This window comes from Myripristis murdjan, chromosome 7, assembly GCF_902150065.1.
Source record: "Myripristis murdjan chromosome 7, fMyrMur1.1, whole genome shotgun sequence".
Classification (NCBI taxonomy): Eukaryota; Metazoa; Chordata; class Actinopteri; order Holocentriformes; family Holocentridae; genus Myripristis; species Myripristis murdjan.
In genome coordinates, this window is record NC_043986.1 from 31165498 (window position 1) to 31192210 (window position 26713).

The 26713-nt window shown below is 42.6% G+C and overlaps 1 protein-coding gene across 5 annotated transcripts in view; it reads right to left on the bottom strand.

Moving 5' to 3' along the window:
* ptpn11b (protein tyrosine phosphatase non-receptor type 11b) overlaps positions 1-26713 on the bottom strand; it is a 55834-nt gene that overhangs the window by 24801 nt on the left and 4320 nt on the right. For 4 of the 5 annotated variants that reach the window (XM_030056662.1, XM_030056659.1, XM_030056661.1 and 1 more), the window contains exon 2: positions 7144-7266. In XM_030056662.1, coding sequence (XP_029912522.1) covers positions 7144-7266 — 123 coding nt within the window. Of the gene's footprint in view, positions 1-7143; positions 7267-15645; positions 15783-26713 lie in introns of those variants that run through there. The other variant, XM_030056660.1, reaches the window with a different exon arrangement.

Below are 26713 nucleotides of genomic sequence, written 5' to 3' on the forward strand. Positions count from 1 at the left end.
TGGATTTATTGCGATGTAGCAGTCTTCCTTACAGGAAGAGTATAATGATGCTGGTCTGTCAGACCTTGTTTTACAGATGCACAAGTCAAAGAGCCCAACACCGGTTCACAGCTGACAGATGATTTAAAACACGCCTTGACAAGATCCCAACAGTGTTGCTGGGCTACAAAATGGGAACCAATCAGCTTTCAGTGTGGGCACTCACATCATTTTGTACTCATTTTCTGTCTTTTTCCTAATGACTCGCAAAGCTATCATTAGAACATTTTCATTAGTATGTAAAAGATTTTTTAATCATAATGCAATTTAATAGCATAAAAGATCCCATTGCATGTTGCACATCTGGCTACACCCAATCAGTGATATCACTGTGAGGATTTCTCTTAAGGTGTCAATGGCAATGTAATATCTGCAAAGCAGTCATATTTTAGAACCCCAGTATCATTTTCCTTCCTTTTATCCAGCCATTGGTTTCCATTCATTCCACCACGATATGAAAATGAACTTTCAGAGACTTCAAACTTTCTTCACGTCAGTATTCCACTGCGGTAATAAAGTCATCCACATTAGTTTTCCTAAAAGCAGCAGCACTGTTGTGTTTTGATGACTTGGAATTGGGTTGAATGAAACGGTCCACCTGCAAGAAAATAGTCCCTGGGGAAAGATTTGCTTTCCAAAGCTAATTATCAGTCGTCTGGTTAATGAATGGTGACGACTTTGTAAGCCACAGAAGCAGGACATTATAAAGTGGGTGTTTCAACCAAAAAAAATCTTATTTTAAAAATGTAGGAATTATGAATATACATATGAAACCTTTAGTGCCCCCACATAATTTGCAAAATGGTTTGTTGCCATGTAAAATGTGGGTTAATTGTAGTAAATGGACCAAACTGTCTTTAACTTTCTAAACAGGATCTGTATAGCACCACAAAGGATTCTGCAATTGTACTGTACAAGCCAAAAAAAAACAACAAAAAACAACACTACATGGTACTACTCAGATCCCCTTTTGTTGACAATATTGTTCTACTGCCGAGTCTGCAAAAAAGCATACAGACATAGATGAGGTGGATGAACACAAGCTTCGGATCTTCACATTCAATAACAACCTGCTGGGTTTATTTGTTCTTTAATTTCATCTCAGGAGAAAAGTATGTCCATCATTGATTTCCCCATATTACGGTGTGGCTTGGCGGAAAGCAGCCGAGCAGGAGCACAAACACATGTAATAAATTCATTAAGTCCTTCCCGGCGCCTCTGCAGCATCCTCACACAGCAGACAGATCACAACCTTGGGCAGGATTGTGTTGACAGGTTTCTCTGTGCTACACCTACACTCGACTTGACCAGGAGAAGCAACCACACAGCTGTCGCATCCAGAGCAATAACTCCTGCAACACACTGAGTTTGAAAAATGCTGGCAACTGCTGTGCTTTAAAGAGTAAGGCCACAACAACTAGTCAATACGCTGTGCATAAATGAGGGGAGCAGGGAATTACACTGCTCAAAAATGTACACAAGGCACATGAATATGCATGTACAAAACTCTGTTTTGTTGCTTGGCAGGAAGTATAATTTATTCTTCCTTCCTTTCCCTGCAGCTCATTGTGCCACTATATTTCACTGAAAAAGCCCAGCATTGCAGAGAAATAGTTTTTGCCTCATCCAGTCCACTTATCAAAATGAGTTTGATCAACTTTTGGCCTCCATGTCAATCCCCCTTCTACATCTTAATCGACCACATCAACCTATAAATAGCCCGGCTGCAGTGGTAACATATCTAAGTGAACCAAGGCCAGCATTACATAATACAGAGGCTCGGGGAAAAGCCCATCAACTCTCCGTGGTAATAATTCCTGTAAAATTCTCTCTTTGCATTCTCCTTAAAATCCCTCCTCGGGGTCTTCGGAGTATAAAAGAGCATAGGAAATGATCGTAGACTCTTGACCAGACTCTTCTCCTTATGGAATTGGACTTGGTTGTAAATTACAGCCAAACTTTGCCTGCTTCAAACTTTTCTCGCTCACTCTCTCTCTCTCTCTCTGCTTTTTCAAAAAAACTCAGAAATGATTACATTTTCAAACCCTTCAAAAACTCTCTCATTACTGTCTCAGAGTCTAGCCTTTAGACGTGTTTGCACAGCAGCTCTGTCCAACTCGTACTTCTCCGTCTTTTCAACCTTCTGGGCCAGGAAAGAAGGGAAGTCGGGCAGATAAGGAGAGGAGGAAAGGCAGAGAGAGGAAGATAAGAGAGGCCGAGAGAGACAACAATCCCTCAGCGTCCATTACAGGCTGACTGTCCCGCTCATAATGGCCTGGGTAAGAAGAAACCTGGCAAATGACTGGCTAATTACCCTCTCCTCTGCACTGATAAGCCATTCTGTGTGTGTGTATGTGTGTGTGTGTGTGTTTGAACAGAGAGAGAGAGAGAGAGAGAGAGGGAGAGAGACAACATTAGGTGAAAGAGCCCTCTGTGTCTGTGAAAAACACACTACACTGGCTCAGGATAGCTTGTGTAGATCTAAGACGTTATTGAAGTCATTATCTTCCGCGGCTCACCTACATTTTCAGGACTCTCCAGGCTTTCTCGGGCACAGTTCAAATTACTGGCCTGTGGCCAAAAACGCCCCCGGTAAGATATAAGACATTCCTGAAGCCATAATCTTACATAATTCCCCTACACTTTTTTAACAGCAGCTTCACTTTTCCGGACTTTCTTTTGGCCTAATGAAGGCTGCTGCAGCTCTGACGGGCGGGCTTTTAATATTAAAGGTGCAATTTAAGGGACTTTTCTTCATCTGCTCTGGGAGAATGTTTCAAGAACCAGAACTATTGGAACAAGGTGCATGAATGTATTAAAAAAACACTTGTACAAAAAAAAAGGTGTTGATTGAAGTAAGGATTTACCAAATGCTTGTTGTCAGCTGAATCTAAATGGTCCACACTTTAATGCAATTTTACACAGTGTACCTTTAAAGAGGTAAGCAAATGGTATTTTCATGCAGACTTATTTCAAAGTTAAAAAAGGGATGTTGGGTGAGGCTCAATGCAAAGCAGGCAGATCAGACCAGAACAAACAACAGAGATAGAAGTAAATGGATGTTCTGCAGGACAGTCGTGGTGCTATCTTCTCCTCTAACTGCGACTGAGAGCTGGACTGGCTTTTGAATATCGTCATATCGTGATCTGACATAAGTGCTGTCTTGTCCTGGTTTTAAAGGCTGCAACACAGTAAAGACATGGACTTACTAGATTGTTGTAGCTGCTTTGTTATTTGTCTCTACCTTCTTGGCCATGTGACTAAAGATTCTTTATCAAAAATCCGATGGCTTCAAATCCCACCTCAGGCCATTTGCTGCTTGTGATCCGCTCTCTCTCCCCGGCCTTTCCTGTCTCTCTCTACTGTGACTGTCAAATAAAGCAGAAATACCAAAAAAAAAAAAAAAAATCCTGTGGTGTTTAAATATCTGATGAGAGCACCCCCACAATGCTGATATTGAAGCATTTGGTCAACATGGGGATATTTGATTTTGTCCACATTGCCCAGCCCTGCTGGAAACTGGCTGGATGCTGCAAATGCTGCTATTTAGATGGACTCCCCCATGGCTAACATTTTGTTAAAAATGATGTCTTAATCCACCGAAATTCTTAAAGTTTGACTTTTATTTCATGAATTTTAATGAAGAAAAAAAAAAAAAAAACTCAAGCAGTCTACTTCTGTCTCTGTGTTGCTCCTCTGGCATGGAGCGATGCCACTGTCCTACATGACAGCTAGGGATAAGTGAAATAATATATTTTTTTTCCAAAATAGGTGAATTATCCCTTCAATGTGTATATTATATAAAGAATTAACAATCTAGAGAGCAACTCTTGATTTCATTTGGACTTCCTATATTTCTCCAAGAGTAGCTGTGTTTTTTTCATGCTCTAACACTTTCTTTTGCCTACGACAACATGTGAAAATCACTGGCTAGTACTCAAAAAGCCCACTGTATTTATGAAGATATTACTGAACCCATCTTACATAATTTTTCTTTATTTATGGAAATGAATTTTGCCTGATACAACCAGTATACATCACAAGCCTGTGGTCAAAAAGAATGAACTTCCCTCTTCCTTCCTCCTGGTTCAAAGTGACCCATCTTCTCTAGCAGGTGGCGAGACTCTGCATGCGAGCTGCTTGACCTCAGTGTGTGTGTGTGTGTGTGTCTATAAGTCTTTCAAGGCCAGACTGTGGCTACATCTTACCCCACCAGCCCTCCTGTGGTCTCTGATTTATAGCTCTCTGCTACCTGACGTATACCACACACACACACACACACACACACACACACACACACACACACATACACCACAGGCACTGAAGGTCAGAGCCTTAACATGTGTCCCGGAGTCTTAACATTATTTAAAACCTATTGCCTGACTAACTACCCTGTTTTCCCAATGCTCTCTCCTTCTCTCTCTCTCTCTCTCACACACACACACACATACACTCTCTCTCTCTCTCTCTCTCTCTCTCTCTCTCTCTCTCTCTCTCTCTCTCTCTCTCTCTCTCTCTCTCCCTGCCCATGTGGCCATGCCAACTACAGCCAAAGAGTGGCAGGGTAACAAATGCGTTTGGGCTCTTTTCCAGGCGCTTGGCCGACTGATGAGCCTCTTAAGAGCTTCCGTTGCCAAGGAAGAGCTTCTCTGAAACTCTCTGTTTCTATCTCAGGTTCTCTCTCTCTCTCTCTCTCTCTCTCTCTCTCTCTCTCTCTCTGTCTGTCTCTCTTCTCTCTCTCGGCAACCACCACAGGATGTAGCGTTGAGTGGTATCTACCAGAAACACCATATTTCCTCTCTCAAAAATCCTCAACAAGCAAAAGACCAGGTAATTTAAGAAAACGGAACATCAGGGAACTGGATTTGGCTTCTTCGATTTCACCAGATGTACTTTGCCAAACGTGATCGCACTTTCCTCAAAGACTTATTCTGCTATATCATTAAACACACTGGCATTGACTTGCCAATATGGCTAGAGCTAATACTATTTTTTTCTGTCCTGTTCTGTGTGATAGTGAACTGTGTTATATTGAAGTCACTGTTTTAACTACCTCTCCTAGTTAACCAGCTACCTCTTGTTGTTATACAGCTGCCAGGACTGTTGCTGCACCTCGGCCCTGGAGAGATGACATGTGCTTTCTCTCTGTACAGTTCATCTAGAAATGTATTTATGTTAATGCACACAGCTGAAATGATAATGAAGCTGACTTCACTTCAAACCCCAGTCCTCAATTAGTTAAACACTCCAGCTGGTTGAGTCAGCATGATGTGTGCTGTCTATAGACTTGGTGGTGTCAAGTCACGGTGCACAGTTGCCCATGCGCTTTGGATCAGGGCTTTCAATTTTTAACCCTTTTTAACATTTTTAAGAAAAGAATCCATCTTTATATTATTATAAAGACCCTTGAATATCAACCTCAATTTGTCGATGTCAAATGAATTTTGATTGCATATCATAATGACAGTACAGTGGTCCCTCGTTTATCGCGGGAGTTGCGTTCTAAAAATAACCCGCAATAGGCGAAATCCGTGAAGTAGTCAGCTTTATTTTTTACAATTATTCTAGATGTTTTAAGGCTGTAAAAGCCCTCACTACACACTTTATACACTTTTCTCAGACAGGCGTTAACATTTTCTCACTTTTCTCTCTTGTTTAAACTCTCAAAGTTCAAACCTTCATAGAAAAATAAGTCCAGTATTATAGAATGAACGCATTCTGTACTGTACAGGAGACACGGCACGGAGGAGATTGATTGACAATGGTCTACAGTCCCTTAGCCAATCAGGACGCAGAACACAATGCACTGTAAAAAAAAAAAAAAAAAAATAGCATGCAAAATTGCACTAAAAAAAATCCGCGAAACTGCGAGGCCGCAAAAGGTGAAGCGCGTTATAGCGAGGGACAACTGTATAGAAAAATGAGCCAGTCACTGCAGGTTAGTTTATCTCCTGGTATTTTAGCAGCTTGTCAGCTAAAACGTTCATTAGAACTACCCAAACTGTTCATATTCTACATGTACTATACAACCGTGTTTTGACAGATTCTTCTAGTGTTTTACTTGCCCCAAAAATCCTGCATGAGTTGGGCAAAATACGACTTTTTGTCCTGAATTTTGTTCTTGATGGACATGTCTTGTACTGTAGAAAAAATAACTAATTTGGTTGGCATTATGAAGCTGACATCAGGTTCATGCTACCTGTTCTGTATGGGGCCAGTGGTGAGTCGTCTTTGCGACAATCATCTAAAACGCTGCCACAAAGCCACTCAAGGTGTTGCAAAAGTCACCGTGTTTGATAGTGTGCTGGTGATCTCTCTGAAGACGTCCAACACTGGCATCAAATGTGTGTCAAGCCTCAGCCCGGTGAGCAAATTCATCTGGGAATGTTACCAAACGGCCCATTCTCAATCTGTTATCTAATGCATTCCTAGAAACTCCCACACAAAGACAAATCAGTAACGTATCGCAACTCCTTCATGGAAATGCCATCCATTCACCCACGGGTGAAACATTATAGGTGGCGTATAGCAGGCACTTCTATCCTTCCTTCCCTCTTTCCTGTCATCCCAGCAGTCACTACTCATTCCTCCTTGGCTAAAACTCATTTTTAGGGTCTCCCTCACACCACCCTGTCTCATCTGAATAACATCCCCTCGCTATTCTCTGTACCTACTCGATGACAAACAAACTCCACTGCCTCTGTCCTTAGCTCTTCTTCAGCTTCTCATCCTTGTGCTACTGCTCTCTGGTTACAGGAATACTGCAAGTACTAATTAAGGCTATTATCCTGCTGCACACACTGTAATCTCTAGATAAAGACAACAGTTAGATACCTAAAATGTAAATGTCAAAATGATTATTTTCTATTTCGGCGTGGACAACTGCACAGAGGGGACCACTCGCCTCTCTCTCTGTCACTGCTGCATAATCTGAGCACGACAATACCGGGGCTTTGTTTGTCCCCCAGGCTGAGCTCTGCATCGATGAGAATACAGCAGAGAGAAAAAAAAAAAAAAAAGACAAAAAAAAAAAAAAAAAACATCTGATGGTGAATCACAAAAAACAACACAGAGAGGAAATGGAGAGTGGAGGCGAACACCTACCTGACAGAGAGGGTGAAATCCCCCGGGTTGCTCTTGCTGGGCCGGGCCAGGAAACTGCCATGGACGCCCCGGGTCAACAGGAGCTGCTCTGCCTCGATGCCGGTAATGTTCGGGTGGAACCACCTTAACAGCCGTGGAAGAGGATGGGTGGGAGGGTGGGGTGTGGAAAATAAATGAGATGAGATGAAGTTAAATGAGAGCAAAAAAACTGACATGGTTGAATCAGAAGAGAAAAAACACAATGAAAGGAATACACTACTTGTTTGGGTAATTGACTGGTTGGTGATGACAACATAAGACACCAAAATCATCCAGATGAACTGGTAGATAAGACTGTGGCACACGCTATGTTGGGTGATCGCATACATTTTAAACAGGAAACACCGTGAGTCACCTACTCGACGTTCCCAAGACACTTCAGAGATCCTTCAGTGTAATTTCCCTCAACATGAAATGCAGAATCATTTCCATAACCCTCTTATATTATCAAAAATGCATAATCTGATAGCGCATGCTCACTAAATCATATCTGAAATGGCGTTAATGGTTAAACTGCTTTCAAAGACACTCTCTTATTAGAAACACAGACAATCCTATGTTCCCTCTATATAAAACGAGGAAGAATGGCCATACAGTTACATTTTAACAATAGCCTATATAAAACTGCCAACAATAATTGCACCCTCTTTAAAACTACACATAATATTTATAGCAGTCCACTGTCACTCGACACAGTGTATGCAAAACAGTTAACATAGGACACTAAAGCCAATGATCTCCTAGGGACACAATGATAACTTTGGTGTGTAAGTTCTCATCTCCGAATGACTAATAACTTGCAGGAAAATCTTACAAAAAAATGTTAAAGGTAAAATGTCCACAGGTTGAAATTCTTACACCCCCTTAAAAACTGCTTCATCTTATTTCACATTTTACTGCACATATCTGAGTCACAAATTGTGACTAATCGCAATAAGCTACCCTTATGACATCACATTTACCTGTAAGTCAAAAACATGCTGTTTTTTTGCCATTGTGGCGGTGCTAGTTTTTTCAGATTAAAACAACTGATCAGATCGGTATTCTTCAGTTGCTGTAATGGAAAACCTCCCTTCAGAATAAGTGAACTCTAGTACCTTCTAATAGTACATAATTACACTGTGATATTTTGGAAATGATCTAATATGTGTGAAATGACAAAAAGGTTCAAACTGGGGCGGTTCATCTGTTAATCAGGGTTCATGTGAATGAATTACTGATGCGGTTGATCTGTGAACAGTGTCTCTCTTGACGCAGCCTGAACATGACCTGAGCAGAAACCACGACATACTTTTCATTTTCAAAGAGGACTTAACTGTTGATCAGCTGTACTTCTGTGTTTTGATCCCAGTGAAAAAGCTCGGTGGACTTGGCAACGGTGAATAAATACAAACTGCATGTCCTACATGTTGGACAGGAAGGACACGCAGGTTTATAGTACTTCAAACCCACGGCTAATGATTACTTGTTACTTCCCCTGTTGCACAACACTGGGTGGAAAATATTTATCCAATCCACTTCTCGTATGTGCGGAACACAGCGCTAACCGATTAACCAGGAAGTCGACTTTTACTGAAGTGTTTGACGCCAACACTCCTGCAAACCGTACACACACTCCTCAGTCACTTAACAGTAACAACTCATAAACCAGATGCATGCAGAGCAACAAATGATGGCTCATCAAGCTGTCACACATCTGCCTGAGGAACTCCCGAGAAGACCTCTTCGATTAACACTGAGGTTGCAGCGTGGAATAAAACGAGATGGATAGATTTGAATAGTGTTTAATGAAGAGTAAACTGCATGGGGCTGGAAAAAAAAAAAAAGCAGTGAGTGTAAAGCAGCAGTGTTGCACTGAATGGCTGTCTGTCAGCTGTGTGGATTTGCAGCTCATGTTTAAGCAGGGATCATTGGGTTAAACCTCCCTAACTACTGTGTGGCCTCCCTGGCTAATCCAGTGCACCATTAGCTGTTCAGGAGCCCATTTACTGCAGACGTCAAGACAGGAGGGGGAAATTAACATGGAATTTCAGACATGGACTAGAAGTGTTGTGTTTATCAGTAGTAACGGGGGAGAAAAAGCCGTGCAAATGACCCTAACAGTGCGGGTGATGGGTCGGGGTCACGGGAGTCTCTGACAAGGAGCGGCAGTGTTAAAATGCAGATTTTGTTGGTGTTTGGTAATGTGGAGGAGAGCGACTGCAGATGAAACTGAAACTGCTGTGACAAAACAAGTTACAGAGAGAGTCCATGAGGCGTTTTACATTTAGGAGGCACTTCAGCCAAAACATTTACTCACACTGGCATGCAGCAGGAAAGCCATGCGAGGTGGGTCAAGGTGGGGTACACAGGGCAAAAAAAAAAGAGAAAGAAAAAGGGATATCACCATTGTTGCTAGTTTGGCTTGCACTGCATGACTGTTGGGGTGGGTTTGTTCACTGCAGTGCATTCTAGGAATTTTTTTGGAAGGAAGTATTATAATTTACTTTTTGTTCCCATTTTCCCTCCACCTGTGCGCTCTTTTATCGTGATATTTTTGACTGAAGACTTTGCCATTGATATTGTGACAACATTGTAGAGATCGATACTATTGCTTATTTTAGATCAACAATCATTAGTCATATGAATATTATGACCTAGCAGCTGGAGGCAAATATTAGAATGGCTAGAGCGGTCTGATAAGTTCAGAAAACTGTATCCCTTTACTGTAATGCAGCCTTTGAAAGTAGGAAAAGGCAACACTTATGACATATCACAATATTATGATATGTAAAATCCCAGTTCTCAGAATGACTGTCAGCAACCCACAGAATGACATGACAGGCTGAGTTCAGAGCGGTGAGCGTGCTGCATTCAGCCGTGGATGGCATGTGTAGGTGGACGGAGCTGGAGCTTATAGCGTCGCAACACAAAGAGAGAGCCGGTTCTCGAGCCGAGACAAAGCCAGAGCTGTGCGCCCTCCTCCCAGCTCAGCACCGCTTCTGCTCTATTGAGCCTGCTCTCCATGAAGAAGTGGGATATTTGGACATTTGTATATGTTTTTTTTTTTGGCATATTTCTGTAACCTGACTACATTAAGGTCACACCTGAATACATTCAGGTTACAGAAATCAAATACAGCCAGAGTTGTAGAGAGTCTCCACTTTTTATACTTTTGCTGTCAACCATGAATAAAGGATGACAGATGGGACGCAGACACAGACACGATGGCTTGCTAAACTATTTCAGCAGCAAGCTGGAATAATTCTAACCATAAACGCACTGGGCAAAACCACCCAGAGAACTGCTAGGTCTGTAGTTCATGTGTGCCCGCAGTGTTAGCTTTTTGTTAGCGAAAAAATCATTTCAGCTGGAGAGCAGCGGCAGAATTGAGTGGATCAGGTCACAGTTAAGAGAGAAACCGGCGCACGTGGAAATATGTTCGTTTTAAATGCCGGCTTAAATCGGAGACGGACAGCCATGACTAGGCGAAAAGCCCATGAATTTTCCCCAAAAAGAAAATTTGTTGAATCAGGAATTTTATATCTGAGCAAAGCTTGAGGTCGAGTCTCTTACTGTACATTACATTTGACTTTAAAATATTTTAGGGTTCATTTTGGCTTTAACTATTGTGTGAGGATAACAATAACCAAGAGCCCAAAACCTTGTCATAAAACTTAATATACTGAAGCTGATGTGAGGAGTATGTTGTAGCGAATGCCATTTGCAAGCGAGGAATAATTTTTACGCCATCATTAAAAAATGACTGCAGTATCAACATATAAAATATTGCTGTTGTGCCGCAAGATATCATTATGACACTTTTTTTTTTCATTGATGAAACTAGCAGAAAGCAGAAAGTAGTCTTTAATAACCTTTAATTACAAAAAAAAACAAAAAAAAACAAAAAACAAGAAGCATGCTTGTAGATATCAATGACTCAACAAGAGTGGGAAAGCACATTTTTACACATAGAGTGAATACGTCATGGAGCACTTATATTTCAGTACCCCAACTGTAGCCTCTCTCCGCCCCCCCGCCCCGCGACACATTACAAAGGCTTATTATTGATCAGCGCAGGCCAGATGAGAGCAGGCAGCCGGCGGCACAACAAGAGCGCCTTTATGAAATTCATGCAGAGAAGATAAAATCTGAAAGCTTCAACAGCGGGGGAAGATTTAGCGGTTTCTGTTTTCGTACACTGTATGACACAAACCCATGACACTAAGATAAAAATAAGACTCTTGTGTCAGCTCGGAAGATCTGGTGTCACCTCAGAGTGTCTGATGCGCCCCGGAATACTGGCGCGATCGCGGCCGGGGCGGCGCCGGTTTTGAATCCCAGCTCGCGTGCCCACGTGACAGTTTGTTTTTTTAACATTCCCTGTCTGCATCAATAACCTGCGGTGAATGTGTTCAGAAGCAAAAGGCAAGCAGAGCATTTATACATGCACTTTAACTGCTACTTTGGAAGAGGGATATCTGGGCCTGACATTCTTCAGCGCTGTCGTTCGGGGTTTCCGTTCGCCTGAACAACTGAGGAATTCAAATCAGCTGAACTCACGGGGACCTGTGCTGAAGCGAAAGAGCGAGTGCAACAAATGGCTTTTAGGGAGCTAAATGTAAATGTCAGATGTGCGCGCTGTGCTGCTGGAGGAGTAGCAGTTGTCATCATGATGCGGGCGACAGATGAATCAGAGCAACACTGACAGCTTGTCATTCACAAAGCAGCCTGACAGGACTTGATTATGACAGAGAGGCAGCGAGGGGAGAGGGGAAAGACGAGACAGATGGAGCGAGAGACGGAGAGATAGACAGCTAGAGAGAGAGAGAGAGTGAGAGAGGGAGAATCGGTGGTGATGGTAGTGTGTGGTAGGTGGCAGGTTTTACAGACTGTTGAGTAAAATCCTCCCCCGCCACACTGCAAAGATTTCTGCGCTCAGACATCTGATATAAAACAAAGTCATCTTAAAGCAATGGTAAACTAATATAGGTAAAGTTTTCGTAAATTCTTTTTAATGTTATCAATGGGTGCAGAAAACATGGAACTGCAAGAATCTGAAGTCTTTCTAGGCAGTGCATTTCTACTGGATTAAAGGAGGATTCAACCATAAAACACATTAACACAGATTAAACCGAAATATGTTTATTTATCTTGGCATTAGGGTGCCGTTGTGCTATTTTCTAGTTTAATTTCCTCACACCGCTGGTTCCAGTCAGTGCGCCACAATCACGATGACATAATTCTGCAGAAGTCGAAGCTGAGAGACGGCGGGGCGGCGGCGGAGGGGAAGGACCTGAAACCACAACTTGCATCCACAAGCGGCATGCATTTCGGGCTCCATCGCTGTTGCGCCGTGTTGTCGCTCTGACCTCTAAAACAAACAATGCGGTTGTGGAGCTCGCCGCCCACACGCCTCGTACGGCACGCCAAGGATTACTCTGCCAATTGAATGTCAGAAGATACAAGTACTAGCCAAGTACGTCTCTATCTAATATAGAGCTGTAGCTAGTGATGGCGTCAGTCATAGACTCTCTCACATGAACTCTATTACTACCAGCCCCCAAAGCAGGGGTGGATCTAGACATATATTCATGGGGTGGCAAGAGGGTGGCATGGAGACTTTAAGGGGTGGCAGAAATATATATGCTGATTTAATACCAAACGATCACATATATCAGTATTTGCTTGGAAAACCCCCAAATGAGGATATTTTAACTCAAAAACATTCTATTATTGTGGTACATGAGTAAAGCATTGAATAGAAAACCAAAAGGTGGCATTAGAAATATTTATTTATTTATTTATTTATTTATTTATTTATCAACCCCTTAAATAGCGGGAGTGTCATCTTTTGCTGCATTTACTTGCACTTGGACATTTGAGTCTCATAACAGCGAGTTTCTGAACAGCCACAATTAAAAAATAAATAAATAAATTGTCTGAAATTGGGGTGGCAAGGCATTTTTCTAGGGTGGCAGCTGCCACCCCCTGCCACCCCCTAGAACCGCCTATGCCCCAAAGGTTTTATCAAGTGAGCTCTACAGCCATTTTAGAGAGGAAAACATCAGCTACCATACTGTTGCAATGCAGGTAAGACCTGCGGCTCTGGATGATTTTCACTTTGCTGGACAGCTGGTCAGCCTTACCACGGTGCAGACAATATTGTCACCCTACAATGGGAACTAAAGGCCACTCAGCCCTGCAGGAATGGATTACTGTAGAAAATGCAGCCAATAAAACTCTACTCTTTATTCAAGCTCTTGACCTTTAGGAACTCTCCACTCTTGGTGAATGGATGAAGATAGCATTCATGAAAAACAGTTCTCAGGAAAAATCCATGTTCTTCACTGGGTTTACCATTGCTTACATTCATTCGTACCAGTGAGAAATGTAAGTTCAAGTTAGACAGAGATATGGTTTTGGGGTTGGATGTGGTCAGGGAGGAACCTTCCTCATGTTGGAGGGGAACCACATCCCAGAAAGCCAATATCTTCTTGACATGATGGTAGTCAGAGTGGTGAGTGCTGGCTGGTGAAGCTTTGGGTCAGCTTGCGACAGACAGATCAGACATGTAGCCCACAGTGGCTGCACATCACCCCCTCAGCCACCCTGGGGGGGGCAACACCGATCTGCGGTGCTTTCTCTCATGCCGCGGCCGGAGGAAGCAGATTATAGGAGGAACTTTTCAAACAGCAAATTGTAACCGATTACAACCGGCATTCACCAGGGGATTAGTCACAAATACGTGTTGGGAGAGGCGGGCGGGGAGGGTGGACGGTGGATTGGATCACGCAAAAAAAAAAGTCTGGAAGTCTGGCATGGAGATTGGGAGAAGAGGGGGGCAGGGTGAAGCAGACCACTTGTAGATAGAGAGGCAATGTTTCAAGGAGAGAGAGACGGGTGAGTGTGTCAGCCACCAAGCTCAAAGTTAATCCTGAGGAGACAGACTGATGTCGCCTAGTGGCAGAATACCTCATCCCTCGATAGTAAAAGGGGGAATTAGACGAACAGAAATAGCAACACTGCTGCAGTCAAAACATTGTCTTTCTGAATGAAGTCAAATCTCTCGAGGCGAAATCCAGCATTTTGCAGATGGAGAGTTACAGCTGCATTCTCTGCTGTCACAGATTCAGCCTCTCTGCTAATACTACATTTTCACGCCAACACTGTTACCACCAATAGGCTCACTCAAATAAAATCCGCTGTATAATCTGCAATAATCACTGTATCAGTTTTTAGTGGATGCTTAGCAGGTCTGTGGGCATTACAGTCCACAAAGAGACTAGGACAATGGAAATGTCTCACAACATTTATACTGTATACAAATGCATACATATGCGATTCCTCTGAGCAATAAAAAGAATTACATAATTGTGGCTCACACATTATAGCACTGTATTTTTTGATGGAACTCAAAGCTTTTTGACGTTAGAATGCCTTGCCCCCCCCGCAACGTTAGCTCACATTCATAACTGCTTTGTATAGTGTGGTACTCCATGTTTTATAATAGCTGATAATGTCCTCTATAGTGATTGGCTGCTAGATTGGGTATGAACGTCTTTATTCTTTTGTTGCGCTTGAGAAAAGGATGTCAATCATGAGGAGAAAGGGAAAATGTTGCATGTCTGTAAACCACTACACCATATCAGGGAAGCCATAACCTCACAATACTTAACTACTCAACACTTTTATGTACATGACAATCATGTTACAATGCTCTCCTGATCAGGTTTCTCCTGTCACGTTGTATTGTTTCATTCATGGTTAAAATAAATGGCTTCCCCATTCTCCTCTCTCAGAGCTGACCACCATATTTAGGCTAAAACACTGGAGCCTGCCTGGTATTGTGTGTCAGCTGGTGGACAGATTACACATGGTATTGTTTTTAATCTTACACAGTTTCGCAGGGGGGGAGAAAACCCCAACAGCGGAAAATAAAAGCCTTATGTCACTAATCCGCGTACAATCCCGCATCACAGCACTGCTGTCGCTCACGTCAAGTTATCAAACAATGGAGACGGGACCAGACCAGCTGCTGGACACCGGACCAGCGCACACAGCAGCAGCAGCCAGGACAAGCTTACTTACAACCGCACATGGACACACACACACACACACACACACACACACAAGTCAGCCATTCTACACTGTCTAGACTAGAGGGCAAGCTTGGCTCTGTTCACACCTTGGTCTCACCTTGGCACCAAATATACTAAAACACCCAGCTTAACCCCAAATCACAACACACACACACACACATGCACAGTGATGCATGTGAAAAAAACCTCCACATGCCTTCCCATGTCCACCAGTTCTGCAGAAGCAGTGGATTCTACTGCAGCTTTGCATTGAGTTAAGCACACTACAGCCACACTACATACAGTACATAACAAAAGGGGTGTGTTACAAATAAAGGTGAGGGGGTTGCTGGGTAGCAGGATATCAGCCGGGGTGGAGAAAGTGTGATGGTTTGTGCCCTACCTCACCATTCTGGTCGAAGCTTTGCCACAGCGCCCTGCTTCAGTGGCCCCAGAGCTTAGTAATCCAGCACTGGGCACTGCTACAGAAGGAAGGAAGGAGTGAGCGAGAGAGATATAGAGACGTGGGGAGGTGGGGGTGCTTGTAAAAGTGTTACTGGGTTAGATAGCGCGAGATAGAACGTGGGGGAGGGAGAGCGGGCGAGGGGGCGGGGGCCTTTAATCTGGGATTTGGATGAGCGTGAGCAGGCCTGATACCAGCGCCCGTCGTTACTATCAGCCGTCTCGCCAGACCCCCCCCACCACCACCACCACCCCCACCACCGGCACCCTGCTTCTTTTCCACTCAGATGAACCAGACACTGGCTCCACCTCTCCCTCAGCTTCTGCGCTTCCCAGACACCCAGAAGAGGTCGGTGTCGGCGCGATGGCCACGCTCCCGGGCCCGCTCTGTGATCCTAATGCTAGCAGGGCTCCTCTGGCTGCTGACACACGCCAGACCAGCGCTGACGTGCCAGCTCTCCGAGAGCGACGAGGTCCCCGCTATCTTGTTGGAGGCTAAACGCAACAGCTGTGTTGCCAGTGCCTGGAGATTACACCTAATCGTGCATGTGGTAGCTACACTGGATAATAGTTAGCCCTCGCCAGGCTAAAACCTCCCAATCCAGCCAATTCAGCAGTGTGCCATTAAGCCATTATTTGTGGCTGTTTGGGGAGGGGGGGGGGGGTGAGGGTAGGGACGCTTTGTCGAATGCTTTTCCAGCTGTCAGGGAGGTAGAAAATAGTAGCAAAGGACAAGAAAGAGCAGCAGTGGGCTGATTGTGTTTTAACAGCTTGAACAAAAAAAGGACAGGTACAGTTGGATCCACATGCTAATGCACTGTTACAGGCTCGCTTTTATTTGACCTGTGGTCTCAATGCATCATTGTCAGAAATCCATGCACACTGGAGAGGAAAGCATTCCATGATTCGTGTCTTCTAGATGGTAACTGCAGATTTGCGAAATCCCCACAAATGTGCACTTGATTCAGCACAGTAGCACTTCACTCTGACCTAACCTTAACTCTACTGGCCGAAACACAGGGATTTCATAGTGACACTACTGATGAAATGTTCCTTGCTCAAAAAATTATTAAATAGGAGAAGCCCAAAAATGAAGATAAAAAATTAAATCTACCTTGTGCGGACTAAAAGATAAAAATTCCAATTTCCATTGTTTGATTTCCCCGTCAAATCAGTCCATTTTGTTCTCAATTAGACCCTAACCAATCCAAACCCTAATCTTAAAATGACACATTAGACCCTCCCAAACCCTCACCTTAACCCTTTTTAGAACAGGATTTTAGACCCTGACCCTAACCTTAACCAAACTCAGACCCTTAATAATTCTTACTCTAGACCGAGATCAATTTGAAACCTAACCTTCACCATTTTGGAACAAGATTAAAATAACATATTCTCAACATAACTCCCAAGTTTAACGCACTGTGCTTCAGGAGCAGGACTTACAAAGCAGTGAATCTACAAGTCAGTCCCACATGGCATGGTTAGTATGAGGGAGAACAGCTCCTTATTCGCTTCTCTAATAATAAAATCCCTAACAACCAACAGTCACCGTCCTTTGCGATCGCATTGGGGATGTAGGGGAAGGGTCGCAGGGCTTTGTTGTCCACACAGGACCCTCTCCACAGGCCCTATCTTCCTAACAACCCCATAATAACTTCAGACGATACACAGAACCTATCTGACAGGACAAAGGGCTCCAATCTGCTGCAGCACATAAAGACCAAGAGGATGAGGAGACTCCATGAGGCTGGAGGTCCAGCGGCTCCTGCCACCCAGCACAGGGCACCAGGGGCTGCCACACGGCCTCATGTTCACTCAGAGCCGGGGTCGAGGTGTGTTGTTCTTCACCTGTGCTAACAAAAGTGGTGTAGCGTTCCTACCTGAGAATTTGAATGTAGATTTGTGAGAGTTTCACAAGACTTTCGCAAATCTAGTGTTACCATCTAGACAGGACCCAATCCATGCCAATCAATGCAACCAAATCAGAAACAGGTACCAAAATGCCCATAGCTCTGCTAGTTTCAAAAAGTCTAGCCTAAGGATTATCGGTCCACTAAAGAGGAAAAGGTCAATACTGTTGGTCTCAAACTAAGTGAAAGAAAGGAAACCTAAACTGAGAGGATGTAGGCGAGCCTGACAAACTGTAAATTTGTCAACTGGACCAACCATAATTATGCTGTCTCTTTAAACCCTCTCACAAAAAAAATAAAAGTCAAAAATCCAACAGCTCAAGCTATTTTGGTTGTATGTACCTGTACTCAATGCACAGTGCTGCTACTAAAACCAAGATCAGTGGGTCAAACCAGGAAACCACAAGATTTTCTCTGCTAGGTTTCTCGCAGCACTGTGGTCAGACAGGAAACCACAAGGCCAACATCTTTAATGTCCTCAAAGCACCTCCATGCCCACTGTGCTGCTGCCTTCAGACTGTGGTAGGAGAGGGCAAATCTCAGTTATAATGATATACAGCTCTGTTGTATTTCTTCTGTTATATTGTTTTCAAACTGACAGCTATGTTCATCTCTGCTAAAGCTGCTTTCAAGTACCCTCTACCATGCCTGCAGATGCAACCTGGCAATAAAAGTAGAATTTTCCCAAACTTTTTTCCTGCAAGGGGCAGAGATTAATGTTTCACCACATGCTTGGTCTTCAAACGCTTGGTTATCCAAGTGCTGCAGTGCTTCCTCTGGATGTGTCCATGTGAAGCTGCCCGGACACCTGTCATAGTTGAACTGTGTTACGCTTACGAGCACCGGTCTCTCTCTGCCTCCTTGAATTTTCCCAACTTTTGCCTTCTATTGCAACACTGAAGCCAAACCGGATATTGAAAAGTCTGGAAAAATGGATGCACCCATCAAGATATTAAAACAAAAATAAAAATTAATTTAAAAAAGCAGGATCTTTATTGTGGGAGAAGAAGAGCCATATGCCAACTTGGGCAGGCTATTCTTGTTCCCTGTTTTGGCTTCATTTTCACTAACAGTGGGGATCACATTTAATGCGTTCTACAAAATATAGCCTATTAAACATTTTGAAATTCAATGAAATATTGAAAACAAACAGTTACACAAGGCTACTTAAAGCTGCACTAGGCAGCGTTTTATGTAAAAATACACTCATTTCCACAGCCAAAATCACAAAGTGAAGCGGCAAAAGGGAAGACTGTTCCATCCCCATTAATTGAGACCCTGGAGATTCACCCTATTTACTCAAATGAAATGTGGGGTTGAGAATAGCATTAGAAATCCTCTCCACAAACAGAGAGTGGCAAATCAAAAGGTAAGAAGGAAAGCCAAACTGTCTTTGAAACAGTGAGCGAGTGCTCCGTCCAGAAAAGCTGGACTCAACGATGTTAGATGTTCTGCCTCTCCGGTCCCTCTGGTGTTAAATATCAAGACAAGCTGGATCAGTAAACATGAGGATGCTGTGGCAGTGTACTGACAGCACATTAAAGGATTTCTGCAAATTTAAGCCTGCAAAATTCAAACAGCTACGTCTTGCAGTCACAATGGCTTTGTTTTGGATAATGGGTTTACAGCGATTTTGTATTTTTCACCGGAAGGATACATAGAATATACAGAACAACCGTGTACGGCGTACATATGCCATCCTCCCCTGCTTTTCCTTTGCCCCGTCATCCTTCCCCTCCCCACAGCCACATGCAAATGCAGTTATAATGACAAAGAAAAAATAATACAGAAACAATAAATGCAAAGTGACTAACATATAAAGCAAATAACCATGTAATCTAAATTATCTGCTTAGCAATAATACTGATAAACCATAAATACAAAAGCACATTGTGAGTGGAAAAAATTTAGTAATGGCTTCTTAAAACTGAAGGATGGCTTCTCTAGGAGATTGAGCATTTTTTCAGGCATTATACAGCGAGGTCTTCCAGGCATGAATTTAATAAAGGTAAAATACAAGGCTCTTCATTGCTGCAATGTATTATGATTGTGCAGGTCAAGCAATGAATTGCACAAATATGCCAGTCTTAAGTTAGGCCATCTCTTGGGGCCTTGTTCAGACTGCAGGCAAATGGGATTTGCTTCTCAAACAACAGTGTGGCCAGTCGGTCTTTAACACAGACTGCCCATGCTGTTATTTACAAGTGCTCCAATCGGATTTGTCTGTATCCAGACATCATCGCCCTATCTGCATGGACTGCTGTGGTAACGACGGAGGAGTCAGTAACTACGTGTGCTGCTGACACGTCTTTCCAACGCAGAGGCAGGAGAAATGAGCAGAAGCCTCCCCCCGAGGCGCCAGCAGACAATTTATTTTAGTGTCTGTTGTTCTCTGTGTCGTCCCCCATACTGTTCTGCTAGGAGCAGCGTGGATTCTGCTCAGCCGCTCTGATGCGCTTCTTTCGTTCAGGATTTGATGCTGCAGTTGTGTGTTGCGTCGCGAGGGACGTGAAAGAAAGTTTGCAATCCTATTCGAACGGCCAGAGTAGAGACACATCTGTAGAACTCCGACTGGAATCGCACTTCACAACACCTACGAATGTGGTTCGGTTCCAATTTGCAAAAACCACACTTCATATGGTTTTTGGCTGTCCAGACTTTATATAATTAATCTGGATACAGTGTGGATATGCCAAAAAACAGATTTGGGCTGGCAGTCTGAACAAGGCCTTAGTGCCTCTGGCAGTGCTGTATGGAAAAGAAATGGTGCTTATCTGTAAAAAGCCAAAACAGGTCCTAAACTAATACTTCTGAGTGCATAAACAAAGTGCATCTTTACCATTATTTGTGAAAGTACTATCAGATTATTTCTCCCTGGCGTGAGGAGACTATGTGGACGTCTGCTGCAGATCTACTTTCTAATGCAAATAGAAAAAATAAGAAAAGAGCAGTTTAATTTCCCTAATAAATGGCTCCCAGAACTTCTTCTTTTTTTATACTGGCATAATCTGCTTTGCTCACATTTGTTTATGTGTTAAAAGAGCCATTTTGCCACGCTATGGAAGTGAATGGCGAGACACAAATCCAGTATTGTGGATTATTAGCCCAGGGGAGCACAGAGCAAGTACTGAGGAGGTTTCACCAGCATGTAGACTCATACCACACCCAGGAAACTATACAACCCAATACTCTCAAAGTTCAATTTTGTTTTAACTCTGACATCACGCCATATTCTGGCGGCCTGCATCTTGAGCAGGTTATCAGTCACATGATGTGCGAATACAAGGAAAGCTGGCGAGTTGAACATTTATCACACGAACGTGAGAGGCACTATATCATCCTGCCAGATCCAGAGAACTCTGAATTGGGATGTCCAGCCGTATAATTGATAACTGGGTAGCAACATAATGGATGTCTGAGTCAGCTGCACACACAGGGCAACAGCTAACAGGAAGTGAGTGACTTTTTCATTTAACTGCAAAACACTTCCTCAACAAAGTCTTAATATTTTTTAATCTTTTTCTTGATTCCAAAAATCCCTTTTTGCTCAAGGCAGATCAAACCAAGGCCTTTTTTTTTTGTGGATACAGAACTCATTTTTGCCCAAAATATCACTTATGCAATCCTTTCCGCAAGGTCCCTTGACAGGTTTTCTTGGAAATAATACTGAGATTTACAGTGAAACTATTATTATGTGATCTGGCTGTTTGTGTTGTGTAAGTCCAGGACAAAATGTGTTTGCCCTTTCCCTTTCTGTGTGTGTTGCTCTGTTTAATGATTAACGTTTATGCCCTTGCTTAGCCATCGCTCACCAAGAAATGCTTGTGGAAACAGACTCGGGAAAATGGGGCTCCAGTAACACGGAAAGTCTTGAGTCTTGCTCATTTGGTTACAAATCGTCACGCATGTGTCATAAACAGGAGTCTTAAAATGCATTACCTCATGGTGACAGTAAATATGATGCATGCAGCAGCAGCACTGTAGCTGTATGCTGCAGCTGAATTATCTTTGAGCTGCACTATCATCTGGACGGTCAAATTTGCCTGAAAAATGACTGGTATTAGGTGTTAATGCTATTTTAATTACCGTGAGCTGACAGGTGTTGACTGCAGAGTTGTTAAAATGTACTGCTGATGCTCTGGGGCACTTGTTCAAAACTTTAAGTGCTAAACTGACTTAAATCTGCTCTGGCAGTATTCATATTCCACTCTGAGCATTAAAGGAACACTCTGACTCCATTGGTTTCTTTACACAATACCTGATTGGTGCCAAAATCATATGTTTATGGCAGTGGTAGTGTCTTGTGGCAGGTGGTTCTGCATACTCTTAATAATTGAAGATAACTAACATCATCCTAAACATGAGAAAACGAATATTTGCAGCAGCTCCACGGCTGAGTGATTACTTCATTTTAAAGACATGCTTCTAAACTTGCCACGCCTGACAAGGAGGCTCATAAAACAGAAATAATATTGAACAAAGAGCACGGTTTCAGTGGCAGGATCTCTCTCTCTTGCTCAAACGTTGGTTGGGTTTACATAGGAAATGAACCGAGTTAGCCAGACAGCTGAAGTTTTGGGGTTTGTTTGTTTTTTATTTATTCACAATGAACTTCACAACTGATGAAAACTGAGATTTGGCATTCTGAATTTCACTGACTGAAGTCCAATACCAACAAATTTATCTCCATACTATGATTAGTGGTAATCTCCAACTATTACTTAACACGCTGCATGCTGAAGCGTTAGCGTGTTCATGGGACAGAGGGACCTAATCCTCCTGTCACATACTGACAAGAGTGCTGAGTAACATACTAACGTCGTTACATAATTAAATTACAAAATAAATGTACTTGTAATCTGTTAGAGTTACCGAGAAAAAGTTGTAATTAAATAACTGTTGCTAATAACAACGTTGGTGCTTCCAAAAGGGTGACATCTGGATATGTTTTGTCAGTAGAAAGCTAATACAGGGTGACCCAAAAAAACGGGAATTTTTGAAGTGCGTATTGGCAGACATGAGCAAGTGGCAGCACAATTTTTAAAAAATGAAAATTCCATTATTGTTTCTTAAATGGCATGTTTTAAGGTTTCAATTACTATGAATAAAATATTTTTCTTCCATCACTCTTGGTTTTATTGGATTGTTAAAAAGTTCCCGTTTTTTTGGGTCACCCTGTATGAAGAATGCAACATTCATGCTGTTGCGTTTAATATTTTAGGGTTATTTTGCAGGTTTCTGGATCATGTGGGTCAGTAAAGCTGTTGGAGGAGCACATGTCAACGCCAGCAGGGCTAAACAGGCTAACTGTTTACACCATACTATTACTAATTACTAACTACACCATATACGCCAGCACGCCCTCTTCGTTCTCTTAATGCTGGTCTCCTGGTCACTCCTTCTTTTAACAAAAAATCGGCTGGCTTCAGAGATTTTTGGAAATCTTTAAATCAAGACTGAAAACCCACCTTTACTCACTACATCACAGCCGGACATAACACTTTTTAACACTTATTTATCATTGATGTTTCTAATGTGGTTTTCAATGTTGCTGATTCACTTTCATTGTTATTATTGTAAACTGACTGCTGTATGTTGTACTTTTTAACTGTAAAGTACATTCATTATAACTTGTATGGCCTATCACCTATTTAACATCTATTTAACACCGATGCTTTGAGGTGGTTGCTCCACTTGTAATAGTTATTGTTAATTGATTGCTGTGTGTTGTTCTTTTTAACTGTGCAGTGTGTTGGGACCATGTTGCATGGGGATTCCGCACTCTAAATAAATAAAATTGTAAATTAAAATTGAAATTGAACTGAAGGCCACACCACACAGCCGGGACCTGGCTCCAGCTCGGCCGCACAGCCTCCATTCCTCTGGCAGCGTTTGTTTAAAATGTGAACGTTTTTAAGTGAATTCCCCAACACTGCAACCTAGTTCCAAACCATGCCATTAACATACGACGACCAGATATCCTGGTGCGCATGGGACTGTCCCAGTTTCAAGCGAGGTGTCCCAATAATCAGTGAAACACTAAAATGTTGTTTTCAACATTCAACACCAAATTGTCCCAGTTTTTCACGAGTCGCTCCTGCAATTTGAACCAAACCTACACACACACCAAAACCTTCTGCATCTTCTGCTGGATCTAGAGAACTGAAGCAAAGCATTCGACACGGCAGCGACATCATGTTCAAAACAGGTTCTGCCAGCAGCTGCCAACAGAAACCTGAGCTTTTTTTCATCGCTATTTACGGATGCAATTTCAAAACAACCAGACGCATATCGCACATCAAAACTTTCAGCATTTTCTGCTGAATCTAATGATGCCGGGGGGTGAAAAAGTGGCAAAAATAGCTAGCAGAGAATGTGTCACAGTTCGCCATTTAGCTAGCAGCCTGGTGTTCTGTTTTAAATCGACAATCAAAAAACCTGTTGTATTAAACCTGAGGCTGCTGACCTGCTGTGGGAGGTGATGAGAGGTGCGCTCGGTGGGTGTGCTGAGTGCTAAATAACTGTCCCTCATCCTGATGAAAACACCTGTTGTGCAGGCATGCATGAATTACACTTAAGCGCCCCGCCTTGGTGCTTTCAAAGTACGGTCACCCTACGTTAACAAATAAGGTAACTCTTCTCATTCTTTAGACCCTTTGGCTGTAAGGAGTTACAATTTAAAGGAAATACAGTGTTTACTAGCTAACCACTGCTTTCAACAGGGCTTGCTTACAGATGAGACAGATGCTGCGTTGAAGTGTCGGCAGAAATACTAGGACTCACTAGTGCAGCACAGCTGAACGACAGAAAAAGCAGAACCATGACGTGGTGCTGCTCTAAGGCACAGACCGCCTGCTCTAAGCATTCAGGACTTTGTCTCGTTCAAAGCATTTCTTGGAAAAGTAATCAAAAAAAAAAAAAATTAAATGTGTACGCTACTTATATTACTTATTAGATTTAAAAAGGGTAACTAGTGATATGTAAATGATTACAACTCAAAAGTAATTAAAATTGAACAGATGATTTTGCACTGTAGTTCAACGCAGTCGCTGTCTTGCATCTCAAACTGTTTCAATACCCTAAATGTGAATAAAATAAAATAAAATAAAATAATTAAACAGCATGGCCATCCTCTACAGCCAAATCCATATCTGCTCCCTATCTCCCCTGTCTCTCCTCAGCAGAACACGACTGCAGGAGAGGAGTGACTCAGGGCTTTCCAAGAATAGGATTCCTTTTGACAACCACCAGGCGCCCCACTTCCCTGTGTCTGGCCTGGGGCAGCGAGAGAGAGGGAGAGAGAGGGAGACAGACAAGACCCAAAAAGAGAGAGAAAGAGCGAGCACGTTCAAATAGCCTGGGTTTATCTGACAAAGCATAGACACTTGACTCAAACTGCAAACTATGGGAGAGACAGAGGCAGCTGGGAGCTGCAGGTTAGGCCTCAGGCTGATTGAGGGGAAACAGAGGCCCTGCATGCATCCCGCCGCCGCCTGCTCTATCCTCTTACATAATGTCTCAAGTTCAATACAGCCCTGGTCGGCTATTTAAAGCTCTCCCGTCTAGGCCCGCTGACAAAAAGGTGATATACTTAGTAGCCACAGTGCAGCATTAAAGTCCCTGTCAGAGCTATATTGGACACAGACAGGCCCTGGCGTGCACATTTTGGTAATGTTGCAGGTATTTTTAGCCCAGCTGATGATCTGGGGTATTTACATGAGGTGCAAAACCCACAGCCCCCCACCACTGGATACTGTCTGCATAGCACAAGGCAGCTCATTAGAATTAGCCAAGTGATTAACTTAGGCAAATGATGCACACTTGTAAATGTGGATGCTTGCATGTAGTCCACTCTGTCCCCAGAGCTTGATTCACTAACCCACATTGCTAGTGCTGATGTGGCCCACGGGTCAAAAGCTTTCAGGGTTATTTGCCAATCCTGTTAACATGCATGAACAACTTCAAGCACAGGCTCTCCCCAGTTTGGTGACTTTGGTATTTACATGGAGTAAGCGTGGCTTTAACCCGGCTGCTACCCTGCAAAATGGGCTCCTTGCCTGTTAAATGAATGGTTAATGACTAACTACTGGCTTTCTGTCATTTTCAAAAGGCGACATCACAATCAAACTTCTCAGGGGAAGTGAGAACTACGTGATGGATGTCTAGCTGTCAACGGTGCAGAGATTAAGAAGAAAACTACAGACACATAATTGCTCAAAAAGTATTTTCCGTTTTGACCTTTTGCACGTTTTGCTGTGCACGATGGAAAAATGGAGTCATTTAAAAATCATTCTGGTATCTTTTTTTTTCAGACTTCTGTGCAGAGGAAATTGGCAAAATATATCACGATTAAGATTACCATCGTGTAGCAGCTCTTATCTTAAATTTGGATCAAATGCCACAATGTCAAAAATAACATGTTTAATGTCAAAGGTTAAATGTTTTTTTATTCAGATATGATCTCTCTCTTATATTTAGGAACTCCTATTAATGTTACTACTAATGTCAAAGTTGTTTTTATTGACAGAAGTTAGGATAACAGGTCGGTACACACACACTGTCCAGAGGGTCTACTTAATGTTGCATGCTTTATTTTTTGATCAGCAAAATTGTTTTTATTCACTATATTTTCTTCCATAAAGAAAGTTTCTTCAGTGCATCAGGATGAAAAGGATTTTAAAATCTATCAGGCACAATGTAGTATATGTGGTTATATAATTATGCATTAAACACAACCTCCAGTGATCTACAGGAAAAATCATTTATTACACTGTTTTTACTCAAAGAGAAAATAATGTGCTCCCTGTCTGATTTTAATATGCAAAATTATGGAGAATATTAGGCAGCTTTATTGCAGCCCAAGTCTAATGCCGTAACCTTTGAATGCACAGATGTTATTTAGCCCCCACTGTCCACTTACTGATTTAGAAATGAAAAGATATTGCAGGACTAGTGAAATTAATAACACAACAGGACTAAAAACACCAGCAAATTAACTGGAAACCCCAAAAGGCAAGAGGTGATGCACTCTGAACGGAGAAAAACACCGCGCAGCAGACGAGCTACCTCTTTCTGCGTCGTATTTCCTATTATGCA